We start from the raw sequence: 23,563 nt of genomic DNA, 5'->3' as shown, positions 1-23,563 counted from the left end.
TACTTTCAGTCTCACTAATGTTTGTATAACTACTTTCAGTCTCACCAATGTTTGTATAATTACTTTCAGTCTCACCAATGTTTGTATAACTACTTTCAGTCTCACCAATGTTTGTATAACTACTTTCAGTCTCACCAATGTTTGTATAATTACTTTCAGTCTCACCAATGTTTGTATAACTACTTTCAGTCTCACCAATGTTTGTGTAACTACTTTCAGTCTCACCAATGTTTGTATAACTACTTTCAGTCTCACCAATGTTTGTATAATTACTTTCAGTCTCACCAATGTTTGTATAACTACTTTCAGTCTCACCAATGTTTGTATAACTACTTTCAGTCTCACCAATGTTTGTATAATTACTTTCAGTCTCACCAATGTTTGTATAATTACTTTCAGTCTCACCAATGTTTGTATAACTACTTTCAGTCTCACCAATGTTTGTATAACTACTTTCAGTCTCACCAATGTTTGTATAACTACTTTCAGTCTCACCAATGTTTGTATAACTACTTCCAGTCTCACCAATGTTTGTATAACTACTTTCAGTCTCACCAATGTTTGTATAACTACTTTCAGTCTCACCAATGTTTGTATAATTACTTTCAGTCTCACCAATGTTTGTATAATTACTTTCAGTCTCACCAATGTTTGTGTAATTACTTTCAGTCTCACCAATGTTTGTATAGCTACTTTCAGTCTCACCAATGTTTGTATAACTACTTCCAGTCTCACCAATGTTTGTATAACTACTTCCAGTCTCACCAATGTTGATTTTAATCCAGCACGAGCCAGAGACACCCAGAGCTACATCAAATACCCGATGCACAACGGTTCGGAGAGGTTCATCTACTTTTCAGATTATTCGTCAAGAACCAGTATCTCGTCAAGGTCTTCCTCTCTAAGAGTTGAAGCTGTACAACGCAACCAGTATGATTTTTTTTCTGGAATTTACAGAATCTTTGGTAAACTATTTAGATATCTATATTTGTTAGAAAAGAAATTGACTTTGCATCTCTTGATTAAGGACTTACATAAGTTCTGAGATGTGCACAGTATTGTTACGAATCTCACTATCCAGGCTCTCTGCAAACTGCACCATACACCACCAACTTAAAGAACTTGACAACTCAGGGCTCCAAAGTAACGTAACACTTTAATAGTTGAATAAATAACAGCCAATACTGTACAATTAGCAACACGTACACTGTACAAATATCTCTCCGATAACACCGTTCCGCCGTATCAACTCTTGCACTGGCCTCTCCGTCTCGTTCCGGGCTTGCACTGGGTTCAACAGTTCAGGACTGACTTCACACACTAGGCTCGTTGTGTCGGACTCGATCGCAGACCAAGATCAAGATTCCAGTCGTCTCAACTGTACTTGACAGTACTCCGCACTGAACCGTCGTAATGCTCCGTACAGAACCATACCGTTGAACTGTGCTGTAGTCGACCGTGTTCTAAGCCCTGTCGTGAACCTTCTGTCGTGAACCTTCTGTCGTGAACCTTCTGTCGTGAACCTTGCTGTATTGAGCCCCTTTTCTCAACCGTCTTGACTGCGACACCTCCGCTCTTATATAGTGTCCCTATTGGCCTTCTAGAACCGGACAGAACGCCGCTCGACGTTTCTGTGTGGTCAGGTGACTACAACTCTCGTGACGCTCCTGAGCCCCGTTCACGACGCCGATCCTACTCGAACCTTCATGTTGACACTCGTCTCGACTGACCGTCGTAGCTCGTCACGGTTGACCGCTCGTCTAGCGCTGGCCTGGGGCGATTTGCGTCGGCTGACTACACGCATACCACTACCCCCATCTGTGCCACCACCAGGTTTATAACAGTATTATAGTTGTATAACTAAAGATTACCGTCAGTACTTCAAGTATTTTGTTGAGCATAGACGAGACACACTGGTGACTTAAGACAATCATGCATGAGTGGCAATCCTTAAGTAAATCTATTAATGACTTAAAAGAACAGGTTTAGACACGAAACATATAGTCTAAATTTAGAAAAAAAAAACATCGATGCGTAAAAGATACCATCCACTTTGCAGCACATTGTGGACTTGTTCAGGGTGTTGATGGATTGGTGAATTTTTCGTTTTGACTTAGTGATCTAAATAGGGTTTTGGGAATATACATAAGACTAACGAAATAAAAACAACTTTAAGTTGCTGTATAATTGTCACAGTTGTAGTGTATGGTTAATACAAGTGTAGACTCATGTAGGCATATTTTCGATGACTCAAATACCTATTTTACCGAGGCTGTTACGAATATTGTTAAAAACTATTATGAGTAGAGTAAGATGAATACGAATAGGGTTTTAGTGGCATAAACCACTTGGCTACCTGGATGGCATAGATAGCTGCCTGGTCGTGCGGTTTGCGCGACTGTCGTTCAGATTTATCGATGGTCCAGGGTTCTAACCCTGCCCGCTCGTCCTGTGGAAGGTTTGGACTAGGAAGTAATTATCTTCAACTCTGAAGGAACATCCGAAACATGTAAAACATTTTACAAACATTTTTACATTTTTGCTGAATTCAGAAGTCATATACACATGCTGGCAAAAAAGTATCTTCTGAAAGTTGTAAAATAAAATGTAATGTGATTTTCCAATTCAATTCTTTTTTCTGGCACTCTACATCATGTGGCACACTTTATAGCATTGACCTCATCATCTTTAAATAACCTACTAGTAATAATCCTGTGATAAATTCGTCACCTTACTTCTGCGCGTCTTACTAATAATGTAATAATCTTAAGCTCTGAAGGCATGTCCGAAACACAAAGATTTTTTTATGTTGTTGATGTTTTCATTAAATTCGTGTTTGTTTCAGAAACAAATTCTATAATTACTGAGACTTTTGGTACCATAGCAAGTCCCGGATTTCCTACAGCGTACCCATCATCCTCAACATATACTTGGAAAATTGTGGGAAAGGTTATCGTCTTTAGGTAACAATCGTAACAAATAAGTAATATTACTTAATTACTTTAAAATTACTTAGGCATAGCTCAGTACGCTACTGTTCAATCTGTCTCCGTGTTCAGGTTTCATTTGTTACCAAGATTCATTAGTTTCCAAGATTCATTAGTTTCCAAGATTAATTAGTTTCCAAGATTCATTAGTTTCCAAGATTAATTAGTTTCCAAGATTCATTAGTTTCCAAGATTCATTAGTTTCCAAGATTCATTAGTTTCCAAGATTAATTAGTTTCCAAGATTAATTAGTTTCCAAGATTCATTAGTTTCCAAGATTAATTAGTTTCCAAGATTCATTAGTTTCCAACATTCATTAGTTTCCAACATTCATTAGTTTCCAAGATTCATTAGTTTCCAAGATTCATTAGTTTCCAAGATTAATTAGTTTCCAAGATTCATTAGTTTCCAAGATTCATTAGTTTCCAAGATTCATTAGTTTCCAAGATTAATTAGTTTCCAAGATTAATTAGTTTCCAAGATTCATTAGTTTCCAAGATTAATTAGTTTCCAAGATTCATTAGTTTCCAACATTCATTAGTTTCCAAGATTCATTAGTTTCCAAGATTCATTAGTTTCCAAGATTCATTAGTTTCCAAGATTCATTAGTTTCCAAGATTAATTAGTTTCCAAGATTCATTAGTTTCCAAGATTCATTAGTTTCCAAGATTAATTAGTTTCCAAGATTCATTAGTTTCCAAGATTCATTAGTTTCCAAGATTCATTAGTTTCCAACATTCATTAGTTTCCAAGATTCATTAGTTTCCATGAAGTGATACCAGAATATGAAACAAAAAAGTAAAGCTTCCCTTTCAAACCTTGTGATCTATAGCAGTGTTTCCCAAACTTTTGACCTCTGTGTACCCCTTTTATAATTTTTTGTAATGCTGGGTACCCCTCACAATAATGAGCGTGCTAGTTATAACTGGGTATTTTTAAAAAATCATCATAGTTAGTGAGGTGCAACGCATACCCCCTCCAAAGTCTTACCGTACCCCTAGGGGTACGCGTACTCCACTTTGGGAAACACTGATCTATAGAATAGATGAATCGAAAAAAAAAGGCACAAAAATCATTTCCTGTTTTTAAAAATGCATAAATTATCAATACTTACGTATTCTGTATACCGAACCCACCAAAAAGCTTGTTATTTATATATTTTCCCACATTTTAACAATTCCTCTATTCAGCTTGCTAATTCATGGGCTCAAAATCCTGAATGGGTGGAGCATTTCTCGAAAAAGTTTGTAACGATTTTTTGAGAAATTTGACAGTTGATGTATATATTTGGGAAAAGAATTACTATTTGGCCACACTTGGAAAACTATAGTTTGACAGTTATAATTTTTCAAAGTGAAAAAAATTAATTTACATTTGGGTAGAGACAATCTTTATCTTGAACAGACTAATCCGTGATGGGAAAGCTACGGCCTGAGGGCCAAGTCGGGCTCTTAGAAAGGTTTAATTCGGCCGCCGGTTGATTTTCATCTGGTTAAAATTTTAAAAATATCCCTAATAATTAAAAATTCAAGCTTTTAATACGATTTTACAGTTATGAATAATATTAATTGTAACTAGTATGATTCAACACATGATTTGTCGGTTGATTTGAAATTGGCACAAACAAAGTCAACAAACTTCAGTGACCGTTGAATACTCTTTAAACAAGGGACTGTGGATTAGATCGCTATTGTCTCTTAATTTTACTGTGCGATTCTAAAATGTAGAATATAAAAGTTGATTCAGAATGTCCAGTGTTTTTTGTTTTGCAAAGACTAGAACACGGAGAAGAACTTTTTCATAACTATTAAAGGTAAACCGCTGCGTCTCATTTATACATCCTTGACCTTGACCGATGACGAGAGAATACAAAAAGCTGGAAATAATTATTTGGCCGAAAGAATTATTTGGCAGAAAGAATTATTTGAATTATTTGGCCGAAAGAATTATTTGGCCGAAAAAAATCTTATTCTTATCTATCTATGTATATAATTCTCTACGTAGCCCAACCATGAGGGACATACACGCACGCCGACTATCTAACCCTCGCTGAAAAAGTCATGGAAAGAAAACCTACATATTTCTGCAATTTGGACTAGAGTTACCCCAAGTTTCTTTCGCGGCGACATGGAGCGAGGCTCAGAAAAAAAAAGAGAGAAGAGATTGTTGCAGAAAAAGTCTCTACGTCGCCCAACCATGCGGGACACCACGCACGCCTGTGCACTTTCTAATCCTCATCCGCCCCTTACCGCCCGCACCCGCGCCTTCCTCGCTCTCCAGGCATGCGCACACAGTCGTTTGCCCTAAACCACCTCATTTTGACAACTGTGTCTTTCAGGAAAGGTTCACCCGTCACTAAATAATGGCGTATGCTACACCGCGGGTTAGCTATAAAAAAAAATTATTATTACTTAGGGAATAAAGTTTTCTAAGTTCGGATAAGAAAAAGTATTTAAAATTGCAAATTTATGTTGAAAAGCTTTAAAATCTATATTTGAATTAAAGAATGAGAAGATAACAATACCATTAACATCACTGTTAGCCTTAAAGACTAGTAACTTTAGGTTCCTCTAGAATACTCTAGAATCTAGATGAGACTATGATTAATATGAACGAACGTATCGACTTAAATGTGGCTGCACAATTCCTAATAGACTATTTACAAGAGGCATAGATTTTTAAAATCTGTAATGGAGAAAGCATACATATATGTAAACATTTTTTCTGATGCTTGTAGATTAGATTGCATTCTCTGTAAGACTCTTAAAATAAAAATAAAACAGTCCTCAATGTGGGAAACGTAGTCGAGAGTCTAAGTGCGCTTGAACTTGGCTTGGCTTGGCTACCTAGAAGGCGGCATGAGGTTCGACACCAGACTCGGGCAGAGTTGTGTTTACTGAGCGCCTAAAGGCAGCACGGAAAATCAACCCCCCCCCCCCACTGGTCCACAAATGAGATTGGACCAAAAGCGCTCTGAGATTGCTATAAGCATGAAAGTAGCGCTATATAAAAGCTATAATAAATGTAATAATGATGCTTGCAAATGCTTTTCGATCTCATTAATTCCATGCCATCTGGATACTCTAAAGTACTTTACTATACGAAAGTAAGACGACTTAGTTCAGGACGCTTCTTCAAGAGAGAATTGGAGAACTGGCAGACGACAAAGGTATCTTCCTTCCATGTGAAAAACTCAGATCTGAAATACTTGAAGATTCGGCATGGACTTGAATTTTACATTTTTCACAGGATCTTCTGTCACATGAACAAATTAAATGTTAAGATACAAGGAAAATATCAATTTGTTGACAATATCACATTTCAAGCTTCTTCTGTTTGCCAATCAGCTAAAAATGTCGCAGTTCACGAGATCCAAGTCACTGTATGAGGGAAGACTATTGTTGCATATATGAAGATAATTTGAGGCAATTTGCTGGTGTTTTCTCATGCTTAAACACTGTGTGCAGTGATTGCATATTAATAGTTTAGAAGTAACTTTTTCGTTAATGATACTTAGACTTAGCTTGTCAGATTAAGGCATGAACACCTCAGTCAACTCTTAAGAATAATCACGTACTAATTTGAACTAAATTATGACTCTTATCGAAACTTAAGCTTCTTTGTTAAAATGTTTGTTTTACATGTTTCGGATGTTCCTTCAGAGTTGAAGATAATTTACTTCCTAGTCCAAACCTCCCACAGAACGACGGGGGATGGGAGCGGGCAGAGTTTGAACCCTCGACCATCGATAAATCCAAACGACTGTCCAGCGCGCAAACCGCACGACCAGGCGTCCATCCTTTGTGCATCGCATTAGTTTAATTTCGGTTTCAATAAATCTACCTAATACTAAATTTCCGTATTATTTAGCTATAAAATATTTTAGCCCGCCAAAATGTTTCCTTTAACTTTTTGGCTCGCTTACACCAAAGGTGTTCCCATCACTGGACTACGCCTTCGGTTATTCATTACAGAGTTTCAAAAATTAATAGTAGATTTTATACATCCGCTGAACCAGAATTTTTTTCTTGGTAGGGTTGGGGGAATGCAAGGGGAGGCCAGTAGTTGTTGTTGTTTTTTTTTGTATCCATTATTCATTGGTTATTAAGAGTACATAATCGCTCGATAAGTTGTATTAAGAAGGAATTGTCTTTTTTAAAAAAGTATTTTGTATACTTGTTATGAAAATCTCCATTATTAAATCTGAATCCTGTTTGAGCAGCATAATACCTTATTGATACTAGATCTAATATTTTTAGATATCGTTCCAAAGCGCTTCATTATAAAGGAACATATTCTATATTAGAATTTCAGAGTATTGTATATAATAATTGCAGACTGCTGAGCAAGGACTTTGAAGAATGCTGTGATAAAATCACGCTGTATAATGGATCAGATACGTCTAATACCATGGTCAATGTCACCATCAACTCACCAATCGAGATAAGAAACACGTTGCATATAAAGTTTACCACTGACGGCTCAGTTGAAAAAGATGGTTTTATTGCAACTTTTCACATGCAAGGTAAAATCTTCTTTTTTTTTTATACATTTTTACATATCAACAAGAATCTCATCATTATATGCCCCTTGACCTTTTGTCTTATGGCTGCTATAACTATTCACATAACAAAATTCCCTCCACTTTTCCCTGTCAGCAGTTGTCCTTTCAAGATATCAGGCGAGAGTAATATCCCTTCTTTTACTTATCCAGTCAGATTTTCTTTGGACGACTCTTTCTTAGTGCTCCCACCACTGTACTTTGTATAATTTATTTCCATCTCTATATAAATAAGTACATTAAATGGAAACTTATAAACATAATTTTAGGGTTTTACTTATGGTTATTGTACCTTGGTTTTTTTTTTTATTATAATGGTAAAGAACGGCAATTATTACTAGCGGCATTAACGAATGATGTCTAAGACAGAAGGAGGCCTACCAACCAGTGACATAGTTCAATAAAATTACAAAGAAAAAAAAAGGGATTTATAAAAAGAAGAATACACGGTAACGTAGATTTTAATTTACAAACACTATAACAGCTTTGTCTGCATTAGTTGTGGCTAAATATGCAGATAGATGTAGCGTTTGCCTTGTCACAGGGAATACTTCTTTAACTCTTGACCTTCGGAAATACGAGACGCTGTGGGGGCGTGCACATGAGTGGTGGCGAATGAAGCAGCCGGCACAGGCATAGTTCCTCGGGGGAACCCGTGATAAAGAGAATCCTTTGTCACTATCAGCCCATTGTAGAAATTTTCGTAGCCCTTATAGGACACTCGCTAGGGTTGTCGCAAGATCCTTGCGTAATCCAAATAATAGACAGTGACTTACTAGGAAAATCGTACATTCTCGATCTAAGTAAGCTTTTCATGGCCTATGAAATAAATATTTACGTATTATTTTGTTTTTTGTTGCTTTTTCATTAACATCCATAATTTGATCAAGCTTCTATATTTAAACATCTCTATTCTATCTATCTCATTACCACAGAGTTGAGCTATGGAAGTGTGTGTTCACTCAATATCGGCGGGATGTGCAAGGGTCCTGACATGGTGTGCAGATATGACAAAATTGGTGACACGAGATGTCTGTGTCCTGTAGGCAAATATCATGACAATGGTCGCTGTCATATGGGTACACACAAAATTGCATTTTTCCTATCGCACTAGAAAGGGAAAGAAATTATACTTGACAGATGTGGTGGTAAACGATGAATTAGTCCCCTTTATACTTTGCATAGAGAATTAGGTCGTCGCTTAAAACTTTGAAGCTAATAATAGATAACTATAAACCCTTCTTTTTTCATAAGCACTTCGCCGGCACAGTGGTTAGTGTATTTGTTTGAAGAGGCTTGAGCCCTGTAGAGAACTACATTCATGTCGTAAAACGCGATCACGGTAACTTTTAATCAGTTACCCCCTTCTTTTACACACACACCCTCACCCCCACCCCCCTTCTCTTTTTCCCAAACTGGTCCAGGCAAGTGATAGGATCAAAGGTATTGAGCAAGATAAGAACATGAAATCGCGCTAAACAAAAACATTTGGCAAACATATTTTTAATCGCACAGATTTATTGTTGTTAGTCTAGAACTAGATCTACTACACATTTTATTACATGACTGATCCAAACTAATTGAAACAATTACACCTCATATATACTTATATTATAAATATGTATATATATATATATATATATATATTGTGTATTAATTGTTTATCAGTATTGATCTTTGAGATACAAACTCTAACCACGGAGGCCAACCTGGTTTTGCCTAGAGGAAGCTACTTCATTAGGCACAATATAGCTTGGTCATCGCTGGATGACCCTCTAGACCATCACAAGATGTACACCAATGCAATTACAAAAGTTCAATTGACCGACTTGACCCCAGGTCATGAATACGTTCTTGGAGTAGTCTCCACATTAAAAGCAGATGATTACGAGGACGAGTTTACAATACAGACCAATACAAGTTTCTTGACAAGTAAGTGCGTTACAAAGTTAGTGAGAGAGTGGTTGTGTCTGTGTGTGTGTGTGTTACACATTGTTTACAGATGCTGAAAGAGACGTGAGATTGACACCAGATGGATAGAGGGTGATAGAAGCCAGAGGGATATGGATATCGACCATTGAGATAGGGATATCGACCATTGAGATAGGGATATCGACCATTGAGATAGGGATATTGGTCATAGAGTTTGGGATATTAATCAAGATCAAGAAAGCGTTACAAGTGTCCTCCTCAGTCATGGGCGTAGCCGGGGGGGGGGGGGTTCTTGGGGTTAAACGGAGGGGGGAACGGAATTAAGGGACTGATTTTTGCTTTCATTTTGTTTATTTTAGGTGAGATTTTAATACTAAATCATCACTTACCACAGCACAGCCGATGCAGTTTTGAGTTAAAAACCCTCTACCAGGGGTTTTTGAGTTTAAATCCCCCTACCAGGGGGTTTTGAGATTTAAAAAACACCTATCAGGGGGTTTTGAGATACAAATCCCTCTACCAGGGGGCTTTGAGTTTAAAACCCCCTACAGGGGGTTTTGAATTTTAAACCCCCTTCCTGAGGTATTTTGCAGTTAAATCCCCCTCTTCTATAAAACAAAACAAAAAAAAATGCAAACAACAATCCCCAAATTCCAACAGCACAGTTGAGGAAGATTTTGATTTTAAAACCCCCTCCAAAATTTACGATAAACCCCATCTTCAATATAAAAAAAGCAAATTACACACTCAAAATTCTATGAGCGTAGCCAAAAGGGTTTTGAATTGAAACCCCCCTCCCCTCCAGTTAGGGTTTGAAGCTAAAAAGTACCTCTTCAATATAAAAAAAAAGCAAATTACACACTATAAAATCTATGAGCTTAGCAAAAGATTTTGAGTTTAAGTCCCCCTTCTCCAGATGGCTTTAAAGTTTAAAACCCCTCCAGATGGTTTTGAGTTTAAAATTCCCCTACAGAGCGTTTAGAGTTGAAAACCTCTCTGTTCAATATTATTTTAAAGCAAACTACAGTCACCGAATTCTATGATCGTAGCTAAATGGGGTTTTGAATTAAAAACAAAACAAAAAAACTCCAGAGATTTCTTAGTTTAAAACCCCTCAATAGATGATTTGACGAAAAAACTTTCCTTTTCGATATAAATATCTAAAGCGAAATACAGGCATGTAATTCCAAGAGCGTAGTCAAGAAAGGTTACAAATTATTTCTACCAGTGGCTTGGGCGCCATTAATAAAGTGTGAATAGTCTTCTGCCGAAATTGAAAATCATTAAATGTGTCTCAACAAAGATGGCTAAGACAGATTTTAGGAGTCAGTCATAGAGATCGGGTCTAAATGAAAGAAATCATATGCCGAACTGGTAGTCGAATCCTTAGTAAGGTTGTGACAGAGCGTCGCATGAGGTTTTGCGGGACAAGTTCTCACACAAAATGAATTACGTAAAATAAGAGTTGCGGAAACAGCTTGCCGAAAAATGCGCCGAACGGCTCGAGAGTGTCTAAGTCTGTAAGAATAGCACATTAGGTTTTTGAAGTAAAACTTTTTAATAGCAAGATAATGCACTGTAGATACCTCAGAATATGCATTTTGTTGGCTTTCAATACCAGAAATAGTGCTCGGCGGCGGGGCTTCGCCCCGCGCTGGGGGAGCGCTGCGAACTCCCCCAGACCCCCTTGCTAGCAGGGAGTCTACAATAAACAATAAACGTCTTCCGAAAGGGTCAGAATGTAATAAAGATTAATTATGTACACACACACACATATATATATATATATATAATTTTTTTCCGCGGGGGGGGGGGGGGGCAGGGGGGAATCCCCCCCCCCAAAACCCTCCCCGAAAAAAAATCCTGGCTACGCCCATGTCCTCAGTATTCATTGGCCTCCTTCAGTCGTGAAACTACTATGGTTCATCTCGAACACTTTTTCATATAGCTGTGGAGGCCTATTTTGGAGAGGCACTCCCGTCCTGTCCCCATTTATTGCGTGTCAAGGTAGCTTTCGCTTTGGTGGTAGAGGAGCTGGCCATTTTCCGTGTGGCATGCTTTTCTTCAGAAGTCGAGGCCCGTGTTTTCTCACTGTCTATAGCTTTCTTGGTCACAATCTCTCTCCAACTAGTGCGGTCTAAGGCTATCTCTTCCCAATGGTCAGTATCAATGTTTACTGATTTTTCCTCAGTAACTACTGTAACAATAACAATAGAGATGCCAACACTAACAATATTTACAAACGTAATATACGCGCGCACACTCACACACAGACAACCAGCGCATATTAATTATGTACTTCTTGATGACGACAAGTGACCTTAAAACACCCTGATTGAAACTGGAATAAACGAGTTTTCTTAAATCTTTTTGTCCTTAATAGAGAGGAGCTGACCAGTTTCTTCAGATCTGATTTAACTGTAGTTAAATGGGTGCAAATTGTTTTTAAGAATCGTATGTGTTTTAGAAAGGCTTCGTTTATGAAAAAAAGTTATTCAAGAGAAGGTAACTGTGTTTAAGTGGTATACGAAGCTTTTTAAATTAGTCTATTTAGTCTTTGTTTTTGAGCCAGTGAATTATTACCATACCAGCAGGTGATGACAAAGTTGATGTATTTTGGTCTAAAGATTTTCACTTATTTTAGAAATTGTCAATTATAGTTGTGCCTAGGTATTTATATTCTTGCACTCGGTCTACGGTTTGGTTGTTGATCTGAATTTCTTCAAGATGGTCTTTTTTGCTTCCTGAAATCTACAATAATTTCTTTACTTTTGTGAGCATTCAAAATTAGAAAGTTGCTAAAAGGTGCCAACTGTTGACCAGTACACACTTTCGTCAACTGCGACAAGTCCAATGATATCTCTGTCATCAGCGAATTTGATAATTTGGTGATGGGAGTATCAACTGGTGGGCTTCGGGCTTCGATACCCAATCTCAGATCAAGCTGAAATTTTGCACAATTATTTCTTTATCTTATCTAAAACAGACGTTACTTCAAAATATGATGATTACGTATTACGCCTCATGCATTCAGTCATGCATATTAACCAATGGCTTAAATTCTGCCAAGTCACTGGTTTTCCTGGCTAGCTCAGATAACCCATTCCAAGCTCTGATGGCACTAGGGAAGAAGGAGCATTTGTACAAATTTGTCCTAGAATATAGAACGAGGAATTTGCCTTTATCTTTGTGTCTTTCTAAATTCTAAGTATTCTATTAAATTTTGGTTTTGTATTTGAAGATTATGTTCAGTGTTTTTTATATAATTGCTACTTTACTTTTGAGTCTTATATCCTGAATGCTTTCTAATTTTATCGATTTTACTAAAGGTGTTACTCTAGTCAAATGTGAATATTCGTTTGCTATGAATCTCACTGCTCTATTTTGTGTCTGTTCCAGTTTCTTAATGTTTTCTTGAGTTGAGGGGTCCCAAACAAAGGATGCGTATTCTATTATTGGCCTAACCAAAGTTAAATAACATTTTAGTTTTATGTTCTTATTTGATTTATAGAAATTTCTTTTAATAAACCCTATTGCTTTGTTTGATTTTTTGATACTTTTATCAATATGGGGATTCCGTGACAGTTTTTCATTTATTACAACACCTAGGTATTTTGCGTTTTTAGTCTGTTACTGGTTTACCATAAATAAGATAAGTGGAATTAATTTGTTTTAGTTTTTTTGTTTTTCTTAATAATTGATATTTTTCTGGGTGGAAAGACATGCTCTAATTTGATTCCCATTTCTGTAATTCATCTAATTCTCTTTGTACAACTTGTGTATCTTGTGATGTTTTTATTGTTCCATATATTATGCAATCGTCTGCAAATAATCTGACTTTTGTTCCTGAAGTAATGCAATTTGGTAAATCATTTATGTAAATTAAAAATAGTAGTGGACCTAAGACTATTCCTTGAGGTACACCTGAGTTTACTGTTATCGGTGTTGATTTAGAGCCTTTTATTATTACAGTTTGTTCTCTCCCTATCAGAAAATCTTTAATCCACTGATGCAATGGACCATCAATGCCAAAATATTGTAATTTTTTAAGCAAATATGGTGGTGAACTTGGTCACCTGACAACAAAACAATCAATGCCCCATTCTTTCTCCCCCTGTCCATTTCCAACTGGTCTAGACAAGTGTCAAGATCATAACAAAAAGAGAAAGCTAAAAGGATGAAATAGCGCTAAACAAAAACAATTGATCACCATATTTCTAATCGCACAGATTTATTATTGTTATTATTTCTATTATTGTCTAGATATGTTAAAAATCTAATAACATGACTGATCCAAACTAATTGATACAACTACAATTAATATAGGCCTAACCTTTTTTCTTTTTTAAGAATGTTTTTCATATTTTGCTTGTTAATAATTTTATAATAAAAATACATTGACAAAATGTCTCAAAATTTAAACAAATAGAATACTGTAAATAGCCTTTAGTACGAAAATCCCCCATAGTGTGAATATTTTGAAAGTATTGTGTGCATCTATATTGATGTAGATTTTTAAGAACAATATTTGTTTGTTAGCTACGGTATATAAATGAAATTGTTATTATTTCATGCTATGCATTACTTACTGTCACTGGGGTTGTTTTGGATGTAAGCGTAGTGACATTGGGTTCATATTATAAACTTATGTTGTATGCGTTGTTGGGATGAATATTTCATAAGTTCATACATCTCTCGTAAATGAGGAAATAACTCCTTATGTAGCAGACACAAATAGTATGTTTAATTACTTTAATATATGCGATAATGATAATAACAACGCATATGGAGTATGATATAATCCACTAATATCCACTAGTAATCCTTTATAGAAATACTTTGAGGTGGTGACACCCACTCAGCGGTATTAAAGAACTTTTTGTTGTCTACTGTACAGTGCCAGCTCAGCCTGGAGAAGTTCTAGAAGAAGAAAGTAACTTGAACACACCTCCATATGTTCTGAAGTTTAACTCTTCACGAGGAATTGTACATCATTATAATATCACGCTGGTATCAGACACTCAAGTGTTGATTTATCAAGTAAATGAAGCAGAACTTGTGACGTCAGACCTGACAGCTGATACTCTCTATAACTACACAATCACTGCCTTCAATAAACTTGGGAATGAGAGTACGACTTTTGGTGGCAATATCACAACTGGTCCAGGTATAATTAACTAAATAGCAGATTTTTTAAGTTCAATGTACAGTTTCATAGTGTAAATATTTTTAAAGCCACATTAAACATATTTTTATAATAGTCCTTAGAAAGCAGTTGAATTTTTAAAAGTCCTCATAGTCTTCCCAGTATCGTAAGTCCAGAGCCAGCCGATTAGACCGATTGCTCCAAATCGGGCCCAGCACTTTGTAGTGGCCCGCAATTGACATTTAACATATCAGTCATTTATGATAGTGGACGACATTGTGGTTTCAAATTTAGTGGACCACTGTTTGACATCATTTTCAGAGGACCACATTGAAAGTCAACCATATAGTTATTGATGATTCTATTAAAACCAATGACATTGAAATGTTATTCAAAACACATGATAAGAACATTAGATGCACTCTCACTAATAAACACCTGTTATTGCATTCTTTTGACTTTTTCTAAATGTAACAAAGTGTATAGTCTCATACCTGGCTGCCTGGTCGTGCAATATGCGCGCTGGACTGTCGTTCGGACTTGTCGATGGTCCTGGGTTCAAACCCTATTCGCTGCCACCCTCCCCACCCCCTTTTCGTCCTACGGGAGGTTTGGACTAGGAAGTAAATTATCTTCAACTCTGAAGGAACATCCGAAACATGTAGAACATTTGACAAACAAGTGTATCATACTGAATCCAAGCGTTAAACATTTTTATATAGCTCGAGATGTAATTGTGATAACAATCTTTTCTACGATCAAAAGTCATTTGTATTTTTGCCAATATTTGTATAATACAGTTTGTGTCTCAGCCTCCATAGCAGTAATTTACCTGCAGTTCTAACAGCGCATTTTTCTTGAAACGGTCCTTTTACATAAAAAAATAAAGCGTGTCCATCTCTGGTTTAAACCGTGTTGATAATTCTTAATTCTGTTGAAATAAGTTAACTAAAATGTGTGCATTTTCCGCTGAAAATAGTCAGGGCTGGATGCAACAAGAGCTGTACCTTTAGTGCCCCGAGAAATATTTAGCATTGACATATTATAATCATCTTTTTTTTAAAGTAACGTCTGTATTTTATAATATAAATTAAGATAATAATCTCGACTGATATTTCAAATAGTTGGAGATTTTTCAAGTCTAAATGCAGCCCTGAAAGATAGTTTACACGATAAAATACGTATTCTTACTTTCTTTTTAGCCCATGGTGTCAACATCAAGACGCCACTGGTTATATGGTTGAGCTCAGCTGGAGTTCTTCTAATTATTATTTGTGTTGTGATTACTACAATTATTGCAACAAGATGTAAACGTCAGAGAGAAGCTAAGACGTAGGTTCATTTAAGATACATTAAGATTGTTTATTTATCATTTTTAATAGCACATTTTCTACATAAGGTAGTGCCTTTATTTCCAGAATCATATTGACATAAAAAGAACATTGTATGATCCTGCGACATTGCAAAATCAAGACCCTTTTATAGTTTATGCTTTCGCTTCCTCTTCGTCATTAAGTGAATGGGTCTTGTCTTAAAGTTATAGCTCGACACTAACCTATAAATGAATGGGTCTTGTCTTAAGTTATAGCTCAACACTAACCTAAGTTTGTGAATAAATTTTACTATAGGCCTCATTGGCCTCCTTCAGTCGTAGAACGACTATGGTTCATCTCAATGCACACTTCCTCATCTGGCTGTGGAGCCCTATTTTGGAGAGACACTCCCGTCCACAGATAGCGCAGGTTAAGGTGGCTTTTGCTTCGGTGGTAGAGGAGCTGGCCGTTGTTTGGATTGTACGTTTTCTTCCTGAGCTGAGACCCATGTACTTTCACTGTCCATAGCTTTCTTGGTCACTGTCTGTCTCCATCTGTTGCGGTCTAGAGCTATGTCTTTCCAATTGGCAGTATTGATGTTCACTGATTTGAAGTCACGTTTTATTACATCTATGTAACGGAGGTGGGGGCGACCAGTTTTTCTTGTGCCAGTCGCGAGTTGACCATAGAGGATGACTTTTGGGATGCGCTTGTCCTCCATCCGGCGAACATGTTCAAGCCAGCGCAAACGGCGTTGTCTGAGGGCTGTAAAGATGCTGGGAATACCTGATCGCGCAAGGATCTCAGTATTGCACACTTTTTCTTTCCATGTGACATTCAAGATCCTACGGAGACATCTCAAATGGAATGAGTTCAGTTTTCTCTCTTGCTTTGCGTAGGTGGTCCATGATTCACTGCCATACAGCAGTGTACTCATAACACATGCCTTGTAGACTTCCATTTTGGTCACCGTAGTTAGTTTATGGTTTTCCCAAACTCTTGGCCTGAGTCTAGCGAAGGTCGAGGCAGCCTTCCCTAAGCGTTTTTTTTTAATCTCCTCTTCTAGAGACAGGTCATCTGTAATTGTGGATCCCAGATAGCAGAATTCGTTTACGGCGTCCAGCTTGTTATCGTCAATGATAATGGAGGGTGGTACTGTAGCAGGTGGTCCCATAACATTTGTTTTCTTCGTGCTAATAGTCAAGCCATATTCTTTACAGGCCTGAGAGAAGCGGGACATTAGTGACTGAAGTTCCTCTTGCGTGTGTGCCACTACCGCTGCGTCATTCGCGAATAGCATATCTCTTACGAGGGTGGCTCTGATTTTAGTTTTGGCCCTCAGTCTGGCAATATTTAGGAGTTTGCCATCAAATCTGGAATAGAGATAGATGCCTTCGGTGCATCAAACGCGTTGTGGATTAGCAGTGAAATTAACAGTATAGGCCTATATAAGCAAACATACCATTGATCTATAACGAAATCTCTTCAACTATCGCACGTATACACAGGTTGCTTTTGCCTCCTTTCGCCTCCTGGGTGCTCACTAAAAACACTTTTGACAGATACGCAACCTGACCCCGCTATTCGTGAAAAAAACGTAAGCTCTATCAAACCTTTGTCTTTTATTTTCGTTCTTTCCCCCAAAAGGCCGCAGTCTAATTAGAAAGCATTTTAAACATAGCACGAGTTCCATATTTTTTAAACATTTTTTTTTCTTTTTCCCTAAGTCTACTTATTTTTAACAGCCTTAGGCTGCCGAGGACAAACGCAGACGGCGAAAAGAAAATCTAAATCGACCACCTGCGGACAATGGTAATGCTTGCCCTGGATGTGGCAAAATATGTAAGTCACAGCTGGGGCTGCGCAGCCACGGGAAATACTGTACTCCTCACTAATCTTCGGACTCGAAGACAAAGCCTTATTAGGCTACGTCATTTTCACTTCGTTTCACACGCGATCCAAATAAGAAATTAAAAAATAAGGGCCTATTTAAAAAAAAAAAAAAACAATGTTAATAGTGATAATAAGATAGGTCAGTTAGGAAGGTTGACATTTAACAATATCTTCATAACTATCAGTTCATTGAATACATATGAACATTATCAATGTAATAAAAGTAACATTAATAAATCTCCGTATCCTGTGATAGCAAGTTGTTATTCAAACTAACAATACAACAGAAGTTGTTGCAGTTGTTGATTGTTAATAGTTCATAGTTTCGGTTACACTTTCTGAAAATATTGAAACCTGCCTTTTTACCTGCTTGAGTGGACCACTTCGGGGGCCGATTTCGAGTTAGTGTTTCCACACAAACTCTCTTTGTAACCTTGTTTACAAACAGCATTTAAATATTTAGCGCATTTAGACCCTTTAACATCTAAGTCTAAAAGTCTCATCTTTGTCTTCAGTGAACTCATCTTGAAATCTATGCCAGTTCAATATAAAACAGATACATCTAGAACCTACAGTGGACTACCTACTAAAAACAAGCCTGGCGATAAAAAAGGTAGGCTTATAGATCTACTTAGATCAGTGATGCCTAAAATACGGCCCACGGGCCAGATCCGGCCCGCAATGTGGTTTTATCCGGCCCGCGGAAACGTCTGCACAAAGTTTAGATTAGGTTGAAAAATGTATATTTACCCACATTAGAGTCCTGACTTTTCTCTAATGAATTGGTACCATGCCATTTAAAATTTGTTGGTTTATGAAATGAGAGAGCCGAAGAAACTACAAGTTGACTCTGAATTTAGAATCATACCAGGAAAATTGAACGGATCTTTAATTATTTTTTTTTTTGGGAACATGATAATAAACCAACATATTTATTTTGTAAATTGTAGCTGTTTAAAAAAAAACACATATATACGGCTTTATAAAACAAATATTACGGCATTCTTGGTTTGAGCCGCGAATAAAAGGTTGTTAAACTAAGCCTAGAAATTGGAGGATAGATGGGAATATTTACCAAAAAGAGAAAAGAAAATGAGTCGTTGGTAAAGCTAGCTACAATGATGCTCACATTTTAAGAGAGAAATGAAGCCAGTTAATATCCTATAAATTAATGCCCCAGATTGAGAAGAGTTGTTTTAATTGGTATTGGAAAATTAAACTTTTTTTTTCTAGGAAGTGACCATGGTTATGAAGGACTTCAATTAGGATATGTAAGCCAACAGCATATCATCATCATCATCAAACTCCATTAGAGTGAGGGCTTGAGAGGCTCAAATCCTCTCTTGCAAAAGCCCTGGACAGAAACCCTGTTGTCTTGCGTAGTGCATAAATGTCGCCATACAGGTCGAGAATTTGGGTTTCCCAGACCTGTCGAGACGGAGATCAGCAAGTCTGGGGCAGTCAAACAGAATATGAGGCACGGTTTCCTCTTCTTCCCCGCAGCGGGGGCACCGTGAATCAAAATTTGGCCATAGCCGCGAGAAATATGAGCCAACAGGACAGTGGCCTGTCCTGCACTGTGCTATAATAGCTTGCTCAGGCCTGGACAGCCTCCACCACGGGGAAGTGCGGTCAGGGCGCCTCATGCGCTTCCAGACTCCACGGGCTTTTTGGGACTTGTCCCAGCACTCAAACCACTTTTCCATTTCTGTTTTTTGTATTATAGCCAGGGCTTGATGAAAGCTTACAGCCTGATCAGTGGGTGGAATTTGCCCTCCCTGGTGGGCCAAAGAGTCTGCGATTGTGTTGCCAGTCACAACCATGTGACTCGGTACCCACTGCATTATTACAGGGGTGCCATAGCGTTGTTTGATGTTATGTGAAGCCATAATGACATTGTTGATATTGGGGGGGGGGGGGGCCATGGTCCGGGGCTTTGCAAAGCCTGTAGTACAGATTTTGAGTCAGTGACCACAACAATCTGTGTTGCCCTCAAATGTCCCTCGCCGAGTTGAGAGTCAATGACTTTTAAGGCTTCACAGACTGCCATGGTCTCCGCATCAAAACTGCAAACACTACCACATGGTCCAAAGATTTTGACTGTGTAAGAGCCAAGAAAGTCGATGTAGGCTCCATAGCCTGCTCTTCCAGAATCTATTGATGTCGACCCATCAGTGTATGCAAAAATAGCACTGGGCTTGAAGGTATTAATGGTCTCCAGAGCTAGGATTTGAAGGTCGTTAGATGAACGGCTTTGCTTAGTGGCATTAGGGTCTACTAATTTCAAGCGTATGTCTGGGGTTGTTGGGCGACACCAAGGGGGAAGGGGATGAAAGCGTTGAATGTTTTGTCGGTTGGTGGAGAGGCCAGCTTCATCAGATAGTCTACTGGCATGATGCATAAAAGACTGCATCTGGATACGTCTTCTGCATCTCCAACCATCCACTAGTTTTCTAGCTGGGAGGTATTCATCCAGCCTTTTATACCGCTCATAGCAGGTCAGTACTGACCTTTCCCTCCTAAGGGTTAGTGGACCTATATTAGCCATTATTTCAGCCGCATTTACTGGACTTGTCCTAAAGGTTCCACAGACAAATCTTAGTGCTTGGGACTGTATTTTATCAAGTTGTTCAAGAGCAGTCCTAGAGCTATAAATTTGCACAGGTAGGCTGTAGTCTATCTGTGATCGGACTGCTCCTAAATACAGGGATCGGAGCATGTCTGCTCGGGCTCCCCACTTCGTGGATGCCAGCTTCCGCACAATGCAAAGTTTCCCTGAGGCCTTTCTTACAACATCCTGGATGTGCTCACACATTTTTAGTTTGCGATCTAAAGTTACACCAAGGTACTTAGGTAGCTTTTCCATGCTGAGAGCCACTCCGTTGAGGGAGAGTTGGAAAGGTTGCCCGAGAATGCCAGTCCCGAGCGTGAACAGAGAATAGACCGTCTTGGAGGTGTTTATTTCTAGCCTCCATATCATCAGCATATAGCAGCTTTTGGCATTTTAGCTGAGCCGGTAGGTCATTTATGAAGGCCGTGAAAAGGGCGCATGACAGGACGGAGCCCTGGGGGAGGCCGTGCTCGAGGGTCATTTCCCCTGAGACTTCTCCGTACATCCTTGTTCTTATTGTACGCTCTTGTAGGAAGTCTCTAATCCAGTAATATATCCGTCCCCGCACCCCCACGGCTCTTATCTTATGAAGCAAACCAGGCCGCCATACTTTATCATATGCCTGTTTTAAGTCAATGAAGACTGCGTATGTGCTTTCGGTCCTTTGGAATCCATCTGCTACGCTCTGCACAAAGATGTTGACTTGGTCTATAGCGGACATTCCAGCCCTGAAACCAGCCTGTTCTGGAGCTATAAGACGGGCACTATCAAGGTACCAAACCAGACGCTCATTTACTATTTTTTCAGCCATCTTTCCCACACAAGATGTGAGTGAAATGGGCCTGTAGCCCTCAGCAGTGGAAGCATCTTTTCCCTTTTTTGGTATAGGAATAATGGTGGCACGTTTCCAGGCCCTGGGCAGATGACCATCTGCCCAGGTTCTATTTACGAATGCCAAGAGCACGGCCCTTCCTTTCCCCCCTACATGCTTAAGCATTTCGGGGGTGATACCATCCGGCCCGGGAGCCTTTTTAAGCTGGCATTTCCTTATGGCAGCATTAAGCTCGCCTATCGAGAATGGGGAGTTCATCGTTCCCTCAGCACTTTCGGTCTGTGGTTCCTTTCGGTCTTTTTTTTCATCAGCTTTGCGAGCTTTATCAATGGCTTTGGACATTGGGGACTTCTTGGCAGCCTTGTTGATCTTAGCAAAATATTTGTTCAACAAGGTGGCAATTTTCTTTTTCGATGAAATGGTTACCCCACTAGGTGAAGATAATGGGGTTGCTGTTTTCGTACGCCCAGCATTTTCGAGATTTCTCAGAAGACTCCAAGCCTTAGAGCTATCCCTTAGGTTTAACCTTGCACAGGTGTTGGTCCAATGTTCTCGTTTTTCCCTGTTAACAGACGTTTTGACTAGTAGGCTGAGTCTGTTGTATTTCTGCCTGAGTGTTGGATTGTTTGGGTTCTTTTGGACCTTTTTGTATGCCCTTCTCCGAGCCATAACAAGTTTGTTGATTTCAGCCGTCCAAAACTTTTTGAATTTTTTACAAGGGTAAGTTCGAGGAATAAACTTTTTAGCCATGCCCAGGATAGCTGTTGTTATTTGACGGTACACAAGGTCGACAGAGCTAGACTCTACATGGATTTTTTCAAGGGCATTGTCGACAGCTGTCTCGTATCCTTTCCAATTAGCCTTACTATAGCACCACTTTCGTGGTTCTTTAGTGGTCTTGGTGTTCATTTTAGAAAGATTGAGAAGAGTTGTTTTAATTGGTATTAGAAAATTAAACTTTTTTTTTCTAGGAAGTGACCATGGTTATGAAGGACTTCAATTAGGATATGTAAGCCAACAGCATAAGGATGAATCGTGTGATGATGACCTTTACATGAATGCCGCAGCCATTAATGAGAACACAGAAGATTTTTATGAAGATTTTTCATAAATGTTTCATATTCATTATTGACTTGTGTAGAAATAGGCTCTCCAATCAAACTTCAAAATCATCTCGCTGAAATTATCATTTTAGGACTTGATACATTATTTTAATCACATGAAATTCTGAGAGCTTATCTGTACCTACATAATGAGATAATAATTAGACCGTTGTAAAATGAACTTCAAATGTAATTTTTTATTTTATTTATTATAATTATTTCAAAAATTGTATCTTTTTTTTTTTTAACTTTTTTATTCGGAAGATAAATGTTGCACTTCCATGTTGTCTGCTTATTTTAAAAATGAAAATGTTATTGACTAGAGCAGTGTTTCTCAAACTTTTGCCAGTGGCGATATCTTAAATGAGAAGACTTTTTGTTTACAGCCCCACTTAGCTAAGCTTGAGACCTTGAATCGGGCTATGGTCTCTCACACTTTTCAAATGTGATAAAAAAGAAACTCAAAGATATAATTAGAACACAATTTTCTTGTTTTACAAAGCATAAATATTCACAATATATTTAGAATACACATTTCTGTATTTAATGCTAATTAAAGTTAGTCCATTTAGTTTTTTTTACTTTTTTTTTTCTTTCCTAAAGTCCTTTTTATGCTAGAAAAAACACTTTTTTTTTCTTAAGATATTCTTGGAGAGGCAATTGGTTCCCTGTCATCCAGCATGGGGTCCGGGGTGGAGCCCCTATGCCAAGCACTTTCCTATGTTCTGAGCTTCAGAACTCACTTTTTTCTCGTAATAAGAAGAATCAACAAGGATGTGACAAGATGATATTGAATTGTGTTCTAGTAAAAAAAAAAAAAAAGTTACAGATCAAATTAGGTATAATTTAAGGAGGCAGTGCAGGCCAATACAATTATGTCCACTCTTATCATAAGAAAGTCGAGAAAAATCCTATTAGCAGAGATGTCTTGAAATGCCTCTTAAAAAGGTTTTGAGGAGATACTATTGCAGGCGCCTCACAAAAAAGGTATACATTTTAAAACGTCCTTATAAGAAGATGAAACAAAGTTTAAAATATTTTAATCTATTGAGCATAAGTAGTAAAGTTCCCCCTTCAGACCTTGTGGTCTATAGGGCAGATGATGTAAAGGTCACCTAATTCTGTGGCCTACGGTTTACGAGGGTGTCATGAGCCAGCACAACGACCAACCGCCTTTACTTTTCC

At 38.0% G+C, this 23,563-nt stretch overlaps 1 protein-coding gene across 1 annotated transcript; it reads left to right on the top strand.

Annotated features, from left to right (window-relative positions):
- The first annotated feature begins 765 nt into the window (after window positions 1–765).
- On the top strand, window positions 766–22,763 carry LOC106051279 (uncharacterized). The gene is made up of 9 exons (XM_056032987.1): window positions 766–965; window positions 2,846–2,963; window positions 7,325–7,512; window positions 8,484–8,627; window positions 9,217–9,480; window positions 14,378–14,647; window positions 15,829–15,958; window positions 18,348–18,445; window positions 22,247–22,763. Exons 1-9 carry the CDS (start codon window positions 824–826, stop codon window positions 22,384–22,386), a joined length of 1,494 nt encoding a protein of 497 aa, XP_055888962.1. The 5' UTR covers window positions 766–823; the 3' UTR covers window positions 22,387–22,763.
- The last annotated feature ends 800 nt before the right edge of the window (window positions 22,764–23,563 follow it).

This window comes from Biomphalaria glabrata, chromosome 6 (assembly GCF_947242115.1).
Source record: "Biomphalaria glabrata chromosome 6, xgBioGlab47.1, whole genome shotgun sequence".
In the NCBI taxonomy this organism is placed as follows: domain Eukaryota; kingdom Metazoa; phylum Mollusca; class Gastropoda; family Planorbidae; genus Biomphalaria; species Biomphalaria glabrata.
Note: the sequence above shows the minus strand (reverse complement) of the source record. Positions and strands in the feature narration are given on the sequence as shown.

Bases quoted from the DNA above. Each gene is read 5' to 3' on its own strand.
- LOC106051279 (XM_056032987.1), top strand. From the start codon at position 824: ATGCACAACGGTTCGGAGAGGTTCATCTACTTTTCAGATTATTCGTCA. The intron at 7,513-8,483 runs GTAAAATCTTCT...TCATTACCACAG, and splicing joins TGCAACTTTTCACATGCAAG to AGTTGAGCTATGGAAGTGTG. The intron at 8,628-9,216 runs GTACACACAAAA...ATTGTTTATCAG, and splicing joins CAATGGTCGCTGTCATATGG to TATTGATCTTTGAGATACAA.